At 36.2% G+C, this 16,970-nt stretch overlaps 1 protein-coding gene across 1 annotated transcript; it reads right to left on the reverse strand.

The window, feature by feature from the left end:
• Positions 1-628: 628 nt before the first annotated feature.
• LOC132037779 (glycolate oxidase 1) lies at positions 629-6,333 on the reverse strand. Its single transcript, XM_059428393.1, has 12 exons — positions 6,165-6,333; positions 4,899-5,078; positions 4,676-4,800; positions 4,214-4,260; positions 3,012-3,089; positions 2,807-2,931; positions 2,654-2,720; positions 2,502-2,564; positions 2,121-2,190; positions 1,923-2,023; positions 1,730-1,834; positions 629-1,055 (listed from the first exon to the last, which is right to left on the reverse strand). Exons 2-12 carry the CDS (start codon positions 5,036-5,038, stop codon positions 861-863), a joined length of 1,116 nt encoding a protein of 371 aa, XP_059284376.1. The 5' UTR covers positions 5,039-5,078; positions 6,165-6,333; the 3' UTR covers positions 629-860.
• Positions 6,334-16,970: the final 10,637 nt, after the last annotated feature.

The following is a 16,970-nucleotide window of genomic DNA, read 5'->3' on the forward strand; positions in this document are numbered from 1 at the left end:
TCACTCTTCCATCACACGGAGTTCGGGGTTTCTTGTTTCCATCATTTCTATTTCGTGTGCATATATCCCATGTCTCTTTGGTAATCCTTCACAAAGCATGTCGAAATCGAAACGACTTTAAAGATTTCAAAAATACAGAGCCTCATCCTTCAAGCCTACTAACAAACAGGCTCTAAATTTGTCGAGTATTGCGTTTCATTTAATCTGTTTTTATTTAGATTATTTTTATTAATTTAGTCTGCTGGAGATTGAAGAATATTTTGATCCAAAGGTGTGCCTAATGGTCAATAAGTGTGACACACATATCCCATTTTGATTAGAATACATTCATAATCCATCATTTGTACTTGGTGTGCATGTATCCCATGTCTCAAAGCATGTCACGACTTTGAAAATACGGATCTACTAGTTTGTTCCAACCAAGAACAACTCATGGCACAAACAAGAAAATTTCTATTTGAGTCCCCTGGTACGAAATCGCCTTTGTTAGGGAGCACTTTACCCCAAATGTGGGAGTTCCCGGCGCAAATCCGGATTTAATCGGGCCCAATGTGGGTACCTGACACCGGGTGGGAAACAAAAAAAAAAAACGAACAAGAAAATTTCTGTCCCTGCTAGGTATTGGCTATTGAGCAGAGAACTTTATGCGGGAAGTTCCACAATATGATGATATATAGAAATAGAGGATGTACAATGGAGGCATCTCTGGCCATTTATCAGAATTTATAAGTTCTCCATTACCACGAAAAGCTTAACATAACCAATAAACAGAAACGAGTATTCAAATCAAAATATAAGCTTCTGAAACAGTGAGGCAATACTTTGCTTTGATGAAATAATTTGCAACTTCAGGTACATTTTCACAGCCTTGGGGCTGGAAGAGCAGCACGTGGGGCGTCCCAGTCAGTGACAATGTGGTTCCGGGTAATCTCGCTGATTGAGCGACAGCCACTCAGTGCCATAGTTAGCTCAAACTCATCGCGCAACATTTGCAGCACTTTTCTGACGCCAGCTTCTCCTTCAGCAGCCAATGAGAAAACTACTGGCCTTCCAATCTGTCAAGACCACCACAGAACGTTACTTGCTAAATGTGTGAAGACGAGAAGGAAACATGGAATAATATGCCACTTTGTACTTAGCCAATAATGAACTGGTTATGGAATGTCTAAGAGTGTCCCATTTCCTATTTACCTACGGAACTCAATTCTCCAATATTTACCGTTATCATAGGCAGATCCAGGATTCAAGCTTTGTAGGCTCAACCTATAAGGTCCTTAGCATGAAATGCATTATATTCTATGGGTTCATATCTACTATGTGTTGCAATTTTAGTAGATTTCCACACATAAAAATTTATGGTCCCAGTTGAAAGTACTGGGTTCAGATAACATCAAGCAACATATGCCCCTGGCTGTTATCTTTCATTCAGCAATTATATAGGTAGAATGCCCACTTTCTTGGTTCTCGAAAATGCTAAGGACTTCTATCAACTTTCAAGTTCCCAATATAGCACCCTAAAAGGGAAGATAACTAACTTGTTTGGGACAGAGGCGTTGCTGTTGTTATTGTATAACTACGACTATTAGGGAGCTTTAAAATCACTTTCAAATTATTCATCATTCTCAAGGCAGAATTTTGGTAAAAGGCGCTACTTGGTCTACTGGTGAACAGATAAAGATAAAGATTGAGCTATGTGCCAATCTTGGTCCAATCAGTATATGGTACTCACAAAAATGCCTGCAGCTCCAAGTGCCAAAGCTTTGAAGACATCTGTTCCACGACGGACACCTCCATCCAAGAATACAGGGACCCTGCCTTGTGCACCTTTCACAACCTGAAATAATCGCACGTAAGTAGCACATCAGAATGTGTACTAAAGCTACCACAAAGACTAACCAATAGGCTAGAAGCAAGTCATGTACCTCTTCAAGAGCCGAGATTGTCGCAGGGACATAATCAAGTTGGCGAGCACCATGGTTTGAAACAATGATACCAGCTGCTCCAGCCTGAACTGCAATCCTAGCTGCAAGTCCAAGGTGGTAAATTGTTTCAGCATTAATGCATGAGCATAGGACTGAATAATAGAAGAGGTAGATTATTAAGAGAATCAAGTCATATACCGTCCTCAGCTGTAAGTACACCCTTTACCAGGATTGGCATCGAAGTGATAGTCTGGAGCCACTGTACATCCTGTTCAAGTCCAGAAACAAATCCTTGACATATGAAATATCATTTTGAAGCACAGAATTCAAATCTTTTTTTGTCATGTCAAATTGAGTTTCAACTTTCAATCCTAACCCAAGTGCAATTGAACTACTGACAAACCGAGAAACTACTGTTCGTTTCCTCATTGGCCAAAAAAAATGTGAATTTCATATCTTTAGTGTTTCTACCTATTTGAGATTAACGGACAGTTCTTGGCCTACTGAATTCTCACGAAATGATGGAAAGGAGAATAAAAACATGGAATATGTAGGATGAGCTGAAGAAAGGTAATGTACCTTCCAACTCAAAGTGCGATCAACTTGACCAGCAACATACGAAGCTAATCCAGAATCATTGGCCTGCGAAAAGAAAATTTTAGATGATACATAAAGAGATTCTTAAAAAAGTTGGAAGAACGGCTCAGAGAAGTATCCTTTTTTCCACTCACTTTGTCCATTGTGCCAATGTCCAACCCTTCAAAGTTTTTCAGAGTCAAATGTGGTGGCAAAACAAATCTGCAAGGTGATGAAAATAAATTTAACTCATTAGCTCGCTGAAAAGGCAACACAACCTAATGGAGTGACAGTATCAGGATGTATACCTGTTCTTAATATCAGCTTCTCTACGTCCGAGCCTTGGGGTATCAACTGTAAGGGCTATAGCCTTGAAACCTGCCCTTTCAGCTCTTCTCACAAGTTGAGCAACAACATTCCTGTCCTTGTAGACCTGAAAGCATAGTTACAGTTTAGACTTAAATATAAAGTGTGTACATTTCTCCTAAATTTTAGCTGCAAATTATTACTTACATAAAGCTGGAAGAAACGAACGCCAGGTCCTGTTGAAGCAACCTCCTCGACACTGGAAGTGGCCCAAGATGACAATGTCTGAAACACAAATATGCGTTACATTAACAAAGTGAAAAACCTCGTTCTAAGTGACAGTAAATTATATTCTTATCTTCCCCATGTCCTTTAGATCATAACAACTTCTGAGGCTGCAGGTGCCTTCTGAAGAACCAGAAAATCATTGTTCTAATACGTAGGTCCTCTCTCTTCTCCCGGATAATAATAACAGTAACATACAAGGCTATAACTTAATTTAGCTCCTTGAAGCAAGAGGCAGCGATCATATAAGCTAAGGTGCTAAGATATACCTTAAGTCAAGATATCTTTTCTGCTGGCCAATGCCTAAAGTTAACTAACGTGCTTAATTTGATTACACTGAACAGAAAATTCCAACAAAAGAACCAAAAACAGAAAAACAAAAAGAAGAATAAGAAGTGTATTTTCTTAAGTTTGACCTCAATGTTTAAGAACATCCAAGAGAAACCAAGCAATAGTTATAGTCTTATAGAGATCAACCACATGTTCTGATAGCCGCGGAGTTACTCGGACACTCCTAAAATGTCGTCGGGTGCGTGTCCGATCCTTCAAAGTAGTGTATTTTTGGAGGATCCGACACGGGTACGGCAACACTTTCGAAGAGTCCGAGTAACGTAATAGACCAGCTATGTCATACTTCTCACTGAGGTCTGTGGTCTCGAGAGACACCTTATTGTACTTTCAACCCATTTTAGCCAGCTATAGGGAGCTCTAATAGATTGAGAAGAGACCATAAAAAATAAATCCAGCAAGAATTCAACATTCAAATGAATGTTATGACACAATAGGGATCACATAGAGTATGGGCTGCCTGCACTGACTAATAGATGCCCCCTCATTAAGCGATCATCCAGAAGCTTAAAACTTCATATAGTATTTTTTTGACAAGTATATGCAAGATATTTAAAGAATATTACTATACATTTCAAAGTTGACTCAATTGTACTATACATTTCAAAGAATATTTAAAGTCACTAACCATTGGCTGCAACGATATTCGAATTAAAGAGTCCTAAAATACTTTATTGATATTATTGTAACATCAGCTCTAAATAGTCCATCATATTTGTAATCTAGAGGCATTATTATAAAACTGACGATAGTATGGAAAACCAAGAGAGACTAACCATGATTGTCCCTGCTGCTGATGCTGCTCTTGCTGTAGCATACTCCCCTACATAAAGCAACCAAGTAATCAGACTTCAAAATACTTTTCAGTTTGTCCACATTAAGAATACTAGAGAACTTAAAAAGGTTGTTTGATACTACATGTAAAACTGATCTCTCTAAATTCTAGACTCACATTTATAGATCAATGGTAACCCATATATGACCAACAATTTTCTCAGGGAGACAGAGCTCTAAGCCTTTCAAAAGTGCATTGAGTTCACTATGCAAATTCACAATTTACAATTCGCCAGATTTATTTGCAGCACATCTTTAATTGAATAGTCCATTAACTTATTGACTGACATTATGTCCTTTAAGGTTAGCTGTGTTAACCGCATGATATAAATTCTTAGTTATACCCAACGAGTCCATGTCGTTAGATTAAACTTTAAATGAACTAGTATGAGTGTAAGGTATACCATCAGGATGTGCCATTTTCTGCATGGCTGTAGGTGCAACCATGATAGGCATTGAAATCTTGAATCCTAGCACTGTGGTGGTCATGTCAATTTTGCTCACATCAATGAGAATACGGGGCCTAAACCTGCATCAGTTGAAAAAAGAGCAGAACACATATGTGAATATAACTCATGAGTCATATTTTATGTTGGCAATTCAGGTCTCAAATCTAGAGCTTCTTACAGAATTCTTGAGAAGGCATTTCTGTTCTCAGCCAGAGTCCACTGGTCCTCAGCCCCCGAGGCATAGTAGTCATAAACCATCTTTGGCAACTTTTTCTTGGCAATCTCCTCATACTCCATAACATTGGTAATTTCCTCCATCTTTAGCAGTTATTTGTGCTCCCCTTCTAAATTCGTAATGCTACACAAAATTTAGCACTATTGAGATGCTGGATATATTGGGGTCTCATAATAATTTAAGCTCAGTCTGTGAAGTCTCGATTGCACATACATAAACACAAGCCTTCTTGAAGTACCATATTGCTGTCAAATCACATGATGGCAAACAAGGAAAATACCTCAAGAAACTTTATCCGGATCATTTTCGAGTATTTGGTTGGGTATAAAATAAGTACCTTTATCATAATATAAAGTACGATGATAGTATTTCATTGATATTTGTGAGTATTAAAGAGTGATATTAATGTCTAAAAGTTTGTTAAAACAAATGATATGAAGCAAGAGTCGGGATACATATGAAAGAAGATGACTTTGCACCTAAGGGTGTGGCCTTGTGGTCAATAAAGTGGTTGAGAACCATGAGATCTCAGGTTCAAATCCAGAGGAGTTAAAAATACTAGTAAGTCATTTTTTCTCATCTGCCTAAGGGCTTGGTAGACAGAGTTACCCGATACCCATGGGAGGTAATAGGTGCCCCGTGGAAATTAGGCGAGGTGTGCGCAAGTTAGCCCGTACACCACGGTTATAAACAAAATAAAAGAAGATGACTTCCACCTACAAGTGAAGGAAATCATCCACCCCTTTTGATGAGCAATCAAACACCAAAGGATGACTTCATCGTGTAAAATATTTTCCAGGATAATGTTTTCGTCATACCAAACACACCTTAATTAGTGAAAAAAGAAGTATGCATCAAAGATGTAAAAGCAACTAGGAAAAATAATAGATTCTCTATGAGATTGAATGGTACAAGAAACTTAACATGTTTGATCAATAAATAATAAACAAGAATGAAGAAATTAAGCTTGGAAGAAACAGAACAGACCCCTTGAATAACAGAAAGCAACAAAAACAAATGATTTAAAGTAGGAAGACTAAGTCTTTTAGGCATTAAATGCTACTTAGGCATTAAATGCTACTCTTCACTTGAATTAAACAAAAGCATCAAACATGCATTAAACACAGCTTAAAGCAAATAGGACTCAAACAAACAAGCTTCTTGAGAACAAAACTAAAGAAAGAGTAAGGAAGTCTAGCTAGAACAGACCTTGGACTCCCAAGCCGTTGAGAACACTTAGAGCAGAGTGAAACAAGTGAACAACTTGTTAAAATAGAGAGAACCAACCAAGAAAAATACTGACAAAGTGGGCAAGAAATTAATTAAATAGAATTAGGAAGAAGACACAAAAATTGTGGGGTGGATGATCAGAGAAGCACAAATTTGAGGATCAGTTTTTGGAGGTGAATATTTTAAACCATATCCAATTAAGAGGGCAAATGTGTGGTTCTCTACCACATATACCTCTTCTGTGTTTCAAAGTTCCCCTTCACTATCATCCCCTCAATAATTTCCCAAAAAAAAATAAAAAAATCATTCATCTAAATTCTAATATATATCACTGGACTTACATGCTTCTTGATTTACACAAAAAAATGCAGTATCTTTTTATCATTAAGTCATTATAATAACCTGCCACTTGTCAATATAACATGGAGATAAGAAGTAAACTACGATAAGGCTAAAAGTCCAAATTGTTCGAGGACTTAACCATTAGTAAGTGTACAAGTATGGTGCTCAAAAGTGGCCATAATAAGCCAAATATTTTTTACGTGGGCAACTTGTGAGAATACATTGGCAAGGGTGCCGCAACAGTACAGTTGGGGAACACGTGAACTTTCCATTGTTAAATACCCATAACTATATAGGCATGTTGGTTAGGCAGTTGAGTAATACTAATATAATATGTCATGCTTCTATATCAAATGGGAAATAGTTTACACTAACTTTCGTGTACTGTACAATTTTTTTTGACTCAGCAGATCCGCTTCCACCTATAAAAAGTTTGAAACTTTAGGCACACGATATTCAATTCTAGTCCCACAATCTACAATTGATTTTAAAGTTGATTAAACTTTATTTAGGAGCCTTAAAATGACTATTTTTGCACTTCACCCTAATGTTTGGGGGTCTTTGAAAAGAGAGGATTCACCAGAAAATTGGGAGAAATTGACAAATAGCCACTTTTGGACTGTTAACAGAGTTTTAGCCGGAAATTGGAACTCTAGGACCTTTATCTTGAGTTCAAAAGAAGTACCATGGGTGCAATAATTTTTTTTTTTTCACATTATTATGCATACTTATTTCACTTGTGATACCTATTTTAATACTTGTATAAATAGAGTTTAGGCATGTGAAGAAGAGAGACACCGATGTCCCAGTGCGGAGGTGTGAGAGAGGTTGGCTATGAACGGTTTTAGGAGAGGTAGAGGTAGGCCGAAGAAGTATTGGGGAGAGGTGATTAGACAGGACATGGCGCAGTTCGAGCTTACCGAGGACGTGACCTTAGATTGAAGGTTATGAAGGACTCACACTAGGGTAGAAGGTTAGTAGGTAGTCCTGCTTATCCTTGTACTAGTAGTCGCAGTTTAGCTCTTTAGCTTCTTGCCCTCTGATTTGTGCTACAATTTGGTGTTTCTTGTACTTCAATTACTTTATTTATCAGGGGTAGCTATTGCTCCTTTTTTTCACACTGCTTTATCATGGCTTTTCGCTTTCGTTATTTTCATTTTCATACTGCTTTGAATTGTTTGTCCTTATCTGACCTTTTTTGCCATGTTTTCTCTTGAGCAAAGGGTCTTTCGGAAACAACCTCCTTACCTTCCAAGGTAGGGATAAGGTCTGCATACACTTTACCCTCCCTAAACTCCACATGGTGAGATTTCACTGGATATGATGTTGGTGTTGTTGTTGTTGTTGTTGTATATTTTATTATTATTTCACACATGGTGCCTATATTTGAAAAATCCATGAAAACAATATCGGAGTTTGAACCTTTATCAGTTCAAACTCCAAAAATCATTCATTGAGTTTCAAAATCCAAGAACTTTGCAAACTCACTTATCAAAATTTCAAACTACGTCACTGTGTGCGGGGGTTGTTCCATATTTAGTTAGGAGTATCTTTGTCCAAGATCTTTGGGGAGCAGAGCAGCATGCAGGCAAAGCACGAGAAGAGATATGGTTTGCAACGGAAGCAATGCCCTTCGAAGCTCATTGCTTGGGCATAAAGTTGTTGATCCTTTTTTATTGTATTCTCTTCCTCGAAAAATTAGCTCGAGTGAAGGGACCTTCAACTAAAAGATCATAAGTGTCATTCTCGACATTGCAAACTCTTTTATTCCCTTTTTCATGTTGATGGTACATTCTGGTTCTATCGGCAAACCGTCTTCCTTATAGGAGCAAGAGGAACTTTGGATTCTTAGCTTATTTGAGAACTTTCTTGTGATCTCATCCACATTGTCCGTGGAAGACGTTTCTTCTCTCCATTTGTCTAGGCCCTTGGGCTCACCCCAAGTCCTTGAGATCATTTAGCACTCATTGGACATGCAATACAACATATCTAGATAGTTGTTTGCCTGATGTTCCTTATGATGATTGATAACAACACACAACGCCTGCACGACATGTGCACGACACCTACACTGCTGACACTCGTCTTTGTCCGCTCAGGATGTGCACCGTTATGGGCACTAGGGCACAATAAAAGCAGCCCGTAACAACTATCTAGATATGTGCGTACTTAATTAAAAAGTAACAACTTTTTAATTACATTTAAAATGATCTCTAAACTTTGATTGCCGATGCAAAAGTTGGTCATCACACCTATTTTTCCCGAGAATTTTTTCACAGGCCCAATACAAACTCTGCCATGGCCAAAGGGAAACAATCAGGGGCGGTAGTCCTAGTACATAAATGACTAATGGGCCTAGCTGTCAGAAGAACACCTGCCACACACGACTGTTTGTTACCTAACTAAGCATCACAACCTTGTCATTCTATCTTTTGCTCACAATCCAAATGCGAAAAATATCATTAAATGCCAAGTTTTAAATACAATACGCCCTACACCCTAAACCACACCACCCGCTAAATAAAAGCCGCAGATTGCTCTAATTAATTATCGTGATTAGCGAAATCTCATTCTATAAAGCTGCTCAACAAAATCTAGGGCTCTGAATTCACTAGGTTTTTCTTTAGCTCTGGAGCCTCCTCCGAGCAAGTAGTAAGTAGCAAGTGCTAGAGGTATGGTTTTTTCTTTGCCTTTTTTTGGGAATTTTCCAGAGAATTCGAGTTTGAATTTGTGCTTCCGTTATACTCTGTTGATTTTTAGCTTCCTAGGTTTATTTCTGTGTTCGTGGTTTTTTTTTTTTTTTTTTTTTTGTGTAAGGTCTGCATACACTCTACCCTCTTCAGACCCCACTTGTGAGACTACACTGGGTCTGTTGTTGTTGTTCGTGGTTTTTTGTGTAAATATGTTATGTTAAATGAACATCTTCTCTAGTTTTTTTTTCCCATTGAAAAACAATTATAAAGATATATTCAAGTGTTCAACTTATTAGATCTTTTTTTTTTCTTCTTATTTTAGAGGTTAGAGATGATAACTTTTGTTTCATTTGTGTCAAAATTTGAATTTTTTTTATATTAAATGCGGAAAAGGTCCATATATGCCCGCGGACTATGCGAAATTGCACGCATTTGCCCGTCATTTAAAGGTCAGTCCGTCCATGCCCCTAACGTTACGTTTTGCGTCACTCATGCCCTTGAGTTAATGGAAACCTGACAAAAATATTGGAGGGCAAATTTGTGCAGTTCTGCATAGTATAGGGGCATATTTGATCCACTGAAATTTCTAAATATTATGGCACAAAAGCAACAATATGGCACAAAATATCATTGCCATATTTAAGTTCAATGGATCGTCAGGAACCAAAATGCCCCAAAAAAATGGGTTTCGATTAAAATACCTCAACAAAAAAAGTTACGAAAACACCTTTAGTGCAGTAAATTACTGCACTAAAGAGTTAACGGAGACGGCTCCGTTAACTGCTTTAGCGCAGTAATTTACTACGCTATAGTCTTTGTTGTTTTTTTTTTTTTTTCTCACGCTCTTTTGGTTAACCCTTTTTTTCGTTACACTTTTTAACATACTTTGACCATAGATTAATCATGCTTCGGGGACCCCGAAACTTCAATATTTTATATAGAACCCTACTTATTTTTGTGCGATTAATTAGGTAGGATCAACACATCAAGGATACACAAAAGTTCGGATGACCGTTTTAGAGGTTGAAAAAGTGCTCGAACGCCATTTTCGTTCAAGGCTCGGTGACATTAGCTTGAAGTTCTTTACGAATACTTAAACTTGTTCATTAATAATTAATCAAAAGTTAGTCAAAATGGCGGCGTTTAAAAAAAAAAAAAAAAAACTTAATTAAATTGCATCATTCATAACCTTGAGTAGATGAAAATACTTAACACACTAATTCATTAATAAGAAACCCATGATATATTAAACTTAAAAATACAATCATCAAAGTAAGAAAAAAACTTAAAAAACATTCATCAATTAATGCCCTTGAGTTGATCTTCCGCCACCACCGCGAGATGTGCCACCACCACTAGAGGTACTTCCACCACTAAAGTTTCCTCCATCCCGAGAGGTACTTCCACTGTGAGATGTAGTTTGACCACCATGCCGTAAGGGACACTTGCGCTTATTATGACCAACATAATTGCAAAATGAGCATTTTCGAGTGTATCTCCCCGGTGGAACATCCATTTCATTATGAATACGCGAGTATGCATTCTTTCGAATTTACGGATAAATGCTTTATTTGCAAACCATTGAAAATGGATCGGTGGCCAATAACTCTCGCTGCAAGTGGGTAGAATCTTCCAAAGATACGTTTTTGCATAATTTTCAACCGTATATTCCTCGGCTATGTAAGAGGAGGCGTTCTTTCCCATTGTGATAAAACACTTGAAGGCGTGAGAACATGGCATGTGATATGATTGCCACTTGCCGCGTACGTGCATGTTCTTGGAATCTCACAAATTGTGTGAACGTTACCTCTTTACCTTGGTGCACACTTGTTATGAGTTCAAATATGCGCTCTGCGAGGTTGTACTCACCCGATCATGTTTACGAGCCTTATATTTGTGGTACTCGAATAGTTTTAACGGTTTTGGCATCCATCTTAGACCTTGCATGTGCTTTGGCCTCTTTTGATCTCGACGAACCGCTCCACAACCCTGCTTAAATGTCATTCTCACCATTGCGGTGACGGGTAGTCCCCGTGCAGATTTCAACAAGCCATTGAATGACTCAGAGCTGTTTGTTGTCAGCATACCCCATCGTCTACCTTCATCCTGGTGTAATGTCCATTTGTCTTTATCAATTGCATTTAACCAGTGGAAGGCTTCCTCATTCGCCCGCCTAATAATGTCCATCTGCAGGTTAAACTTCTTCTCACGATGCTTCGTGTAGCCGCCCACATCCAATTGCAAAGTCGGGATTCGATATGCCTTTTGGAAGTTTACTTTCAAATGCCTTAAACAATAACGATAGTAGGCAAAGGGTGGTTGCCACCCCTGCAAATTGAACATATTGTGCAATATGCCAGCATTTCTGTCTGATATCACACATATTCCCTTGCGATCCTTAATAACGTGTTGCCTTAAGTAGTTCAAAAACATACACGTACTAATGCTCTCATTGCAATTGCAAAAGCTAGGAATATAGCTCCATTTGCATCCATTCCAAGCTGCTATTAGCGACTTTATGTCATACTTCCGTACACATGTGTTCCATCTATTGATATTACGAGCCGACAATGAGCAAACCCATCAATGCATGGTTTGAAGGCCCAAAATACAAAATCAAAAATATTACGGCACACCAGCTTCGATTTGAGCTTCCATTCAACAACGATTACCATGATTGAAATGTTGTAGAGCCGCCATGTATCTCGGCAACGTCTTGAAAGAGCCCTCCCAATTGCCGAAGACTATTTCATGTGCGCACGCCTACGCCCGAGATACACCTTCCTCCTAGTAATGATTTTGTTATATACTTTTAAGACGGCTCTAATCTGATCTTTAATAAATTACGAAAAATTTGAAAAATCAGCATATAACAACGAGGAACATTATATTGTACTCTGACGATGATTAAGAATGTTGTGATTTTAGTTTTAAGTTTAATATATCGTTATGCTCTTAGGTATTAATTAGTATGTTAAGTATTTTCATCTACTCAAGAATGTTGTGATTGTATTTTTAAGTTTAATATATCATGGGTTTCTTATTAATGAATTAGTGTGCTAAGTATTTTCATCTACTCAAGGTTATGAATGATGCAATTTAATTAAGTTATTTTTTTTTTTTTTTACATGAATGCTGCCATTTTGACTAACTTTTGATTAATTATTAATGAACAAGTTTAAGTATTCGTAAAGAACTTCAAGCTAATGTCACCGAGCCTTGAACAAAAATGGCGTTCGAGCACTTTTCAACCTCTAAAACGGTCATCCGAACTTTTGTGTATCCTTGATGTGTTGATCCTACCTAATTAATCGCACAAAAATAAGTAGGGTTCTATATAAAATATTGAAGTTTCGGGGGTCCCGAAGCATGATTAATCTATGGTCAAAGTACGTTAAAAAGTGTAACGAAAGAAGGGTTAACTAAAAGAGCGGGGAAAAAAAAAAAAAAGCACTATAGCGCAGTAAATTAACGTTATAGCGGTAACGGAGCCGTCTCCGTTAACTCTTTCGCCTAGCAATTTCTGCGCTAAAGGTATTTTCGTAACATTTTTTTTTTGTTGGGGTATTTTGGTTGAAACTGTTTTTTTGGGGGGCATTTTGGTTCCGGACCCTAGGTTTGAAACTACAAGGAAACAAGAAGCTTCTCTACAACAAAGCCACCAATAAGAATGACCGTGTGCAACAACATCAGCCAGAAATTGGACCTTCATAATAGAAATGATTATAACAACTCGCTTACAATCATGAGAACAAATCCTACTATTACTTTTTGCAGGTATGTAAGTTATTTATATAGGAATAAGTTATTTTCTTTTTTATACTATTTAAATATACATATATAAAGCAATCTCTTCGTAGTAGCAAAATGGATTGTTGTCTGTTGATAGAAAAAATATAATTCTATGATTTGAAAGACTTTTGTAACCAATTAACCATACAAGTTAAATTACCACAAAGATTTGTACGGCGGTTCTTTGCTTTGCTTTCGTACAATGCTTGATGATTAATAAATGATGAGTGTACAAGGAAACGTGCATAAATTTAATGTGTTTTTCCGGGCTATTTAGGTGCATTAGTGTTGTACAAAATAGATTTCAATTTCCAAGGTTATCATTCATGTTGAATATTGAAAATTGTAAGCATTTCGCGTTAAATGCATATTCGAGTATCCTTTGAGTTGATTTATCTATAGATTCATGCTACAAGAGTATTTCAAATTGCATAATCTTTGAAGCCTAGGCCTTCGCTACTTAACTTTTTTCAGAAACTAATTTCACTCAGATTTTTTTTCCTTCTAAAGATAACAGCAGTTGAGGACTAAATATTTCCCAACCATCCATCATATGTGCCCCTAAACTTGCCCCATAAAGTGATGGTACAAAATGTATTTTATGTACCATCACTTTAGTTATAATTAGAAAATGGAGTTTAAAAATTAAAATATATGATGGAATTACTGTCTTTGAGGTAGAAAGAGTCACACTTTTTTCTCATTGTCATGACAACGAAAGTTGTTCATCGATGTGAAAAGAAAAATTAGTAAGAATATGAGGGAATATTAATATTTTGATTCTAGATGTTTTCTTTTAAATTCTTTACTATCTTATATGTATACCGACAGGTTGATATCCATCTCAATTAACTAATTGTTCAGATCCAAATATAAGAACCATTGTTGTATATATTGGATTTTTTAAAAGCAAAACTAATAAAATATTTTTATTAAATTAATTAAAAAATATATTATAATTTTTTATATTAACAATTATAGATAAAAAGAATTGTTACAAAGAAATTAAAGTTAGAAAGATATATGTTATATCGTAAATCACCAAATTTTAATTCTGAAATGAAAATATAAAGTAATACATTTTATAAATGTAAAGAAACAATAATTAGAAAATGCAAATGAGAGTAAAATAAGTAAAGTATTGACAAAGAAGGAAAATGGGGATAAAAGTCACTCCCTCCCTTCCCTTTTACTTGTCCACGCTGACATATCAGGATAAAAAAAAAATTATTCTTCTTATTTTACCCTTCACATTAATTACTCATTTTCAAATCATTTTCTAAGGCTATTGAGACTATACACTAATAAATATGGATATTATAATAAAATATATACTTCATTTATTAATTCTTAAAGAACATGAAAAGTCAAAAGTGGACAAGTAAAAGTGCACGGAGGAAATAAATATGTGTAGGAGAATTAAAATTGAGGTACATATGTGTATACATGAGAGAAGAGAGTAGATACTCAGTACTATGACATATGTCCAAGTGAGATAAAAAAAGTAGTTGGTTAAAGTGTACAATGTATATAACTTTTGGTACAAATTTGCATTCTTTGTTGTTCGTCCTCTCTTCACGTTTAAAGTATTGAGAAAGAAGAAAAACGGGGATAAAAGTCACTCCTTCCATTCACTTTTAATTGTCCGCGTTAACATATCAAGAAAAAGAATTTTTGTTCTTATTATTAATTTTACCCTTCGCATTAATTACTCATTTTCAAATAATTTTCTAAGGCTATTGAGACTTACACCAATAAATATGAACATTATAGTAAAATATATACTCCCTCCGTCCCATATTACTTGCTACTTTCCTTTTTGCACGTCCCTTGAGAAATCATAAATAAGAGATATATTTTACTATCTTACCCCTATCTGTATCTAATAAATACATTCTAATCAAAATTGACTATTTTCAAGAACATTTATCACCAAGGGTAAGATGGAAAAGATTTAATTAATTTTATCTTGGTTTTGTAAATGAACAAGTAATTTGGACATATATATTTAGTAGTGTGGCCAAGTGACATGGAACGGAGAGGGTAAGATGCGAAAGATTTGATTAATTTTATCTTTGTTTTATAAATGAACAAGTAATTTGAACATATATTTTTATTAACGTGGCCAAGTAATATGGGACCGAGGGAGTACTCCATTTATTAATTCTTAAAGAATGTGAAAAATCAAAAGTGAACAAGTAAAAATGCACGGAGGAAATAAATATGTGTCGGAGAATTAAAATTGAAGTGTATACGTGTATACATGAGAAGAGAATAAATATTCAGTACTATAATATGTCCACGTGGGATAAAAAAGTAGTTTAGTAATGTGGCCGAGTAATATGGGACAGAGGGAGTTTATTAATTCTTAAAGAACTTGAAAAGTCAAAAGTAAACAAGTAAAAGTGTACGGAGGAAATAATTGTGTCGCAGAATTAAAATTTAAGTGCATACGTGTATACATGAGAAGAAAATAAATATTCAGTACTATAACATATGTCCACGTGGGATACAAAGGTAGTTGGTTAAAGTGTACAATTTATATAGCTTTTGGTACAAGCATTCATGGCTGTGTTACTCTCTTTTGGACACTTATATACAATAGAAATATTATCTGTTGTCTTATGAAAAAAGAAATGGGAAAAGGGTGAATATAACCCTCTATTTTCTTTTATTAGCTAATTTTACCCTCCGTTATGAAAGTGATCAAATATACCTCTGCCGTTACCAAACTTTACACCTATACCCTTATGTCGGATCCAACATAACTTTAGTTATGCCTTAAGGTGCCTATGCCAGATCCGGCATAACTTTTCCCAAAGCCTTGTCTTGCGAAATTATTTTTATTTTTATGCCTGAGTCGGGTTCGAACCCAAAACCTCAGGGTATTCTACACGAAGGGCCAAAATTAAAGACCAACAATTTGAGGGACAAAACTTAAAGACCATCCCGAATAAGGGGCATTCCTGCGAATTGCCGGGGAAAAACCATAGGATATTATAGGCCCTAATTTGGGCTCAGATACAGCTGTTGGATTTGGGCAATTTGCACGATTGCCCTTCAAAGGCGCTGATCTTTAATTTTTGCCCCTCAAATTGCTGGTGTTTAATTTTTGTCCTTCGCTTAAAAAGGTGACCGAAAGTATCCCCAGGTTCTAGGTTCAAACCAGCGCTCAGTCAAAAAAAAATAATCGCAAGACATAAGTTCATATGAAATTATGCCTGTTCGCTGTGTAGTTACATAAAAACTATCTTTGGATGGCAAAAGTTTCTACGAAACTACATAGAACCTATGCCTATAGGCATAGTTGCAAAATTAAGGCAGAACTTCATTTCCACGAACCTTTGCCGGACAAGGCATAGAATCTATGTAACTTCGCCCGAATAGGCATAGGTTCATAGAAACTTATGCCTTGCGAAATTAAGGCACAACTTCATTTCCACGAACCTTTGCCGACAGGGCATAAGTTTTATGTAACTTCGCCTGAATAGGCATAAGTTTGTAGAAACCTATGCCTTGCGAAATTATTATTATTTTTGACTTTCTGGGGATCGAACACAGAATCTCTAGTGCTTTAGCTCACAAAATTTCATTAAATGAGAAGTAGGGACAAAAATTAAAGATCAGCGAATTGAGGGAAACCAAAAACTTTTTCATTTTTTTTTTTCGAATTTTGGAGTGGGAGTTGTGTTTGGCCATAGTTTTTGCAAATAGTATTTTTTTTTTGTTGAAATGTACTTGTTTTGGTTATGAAAAAAGTGAAAAACTTAAAAAAACAAGTTTTTCAAATTCCAAATACAACTTCAAGTCGTATTTGGAATTTTCTTGGCCAAACACTAATTTTTGAAAAAAGTGAAAAAAAATTCCTGAAAAAAGTCCAAAGTATACATAACCTATACATACATGTACATTACCTATACAGCTGAAGTGTATAGGCAGTGTATACTTCGGCCATGTT

Source organism: Lycium ferocissimum, chromosome 11 (genome assembly GCF_029784015.1).
Source record: "Lycium ferocissimum isolate CSIRO_LF1 chromosome 11, AGI_CSIRO_Lferr_CH_V1, whole genome shotgun sequence".
NCBI lineage: Eukaryota > Viridiplantae > Streptophyta > Magnoliopsida > Solanales > Solanaceae > Lycium > Lycium ferocissimum.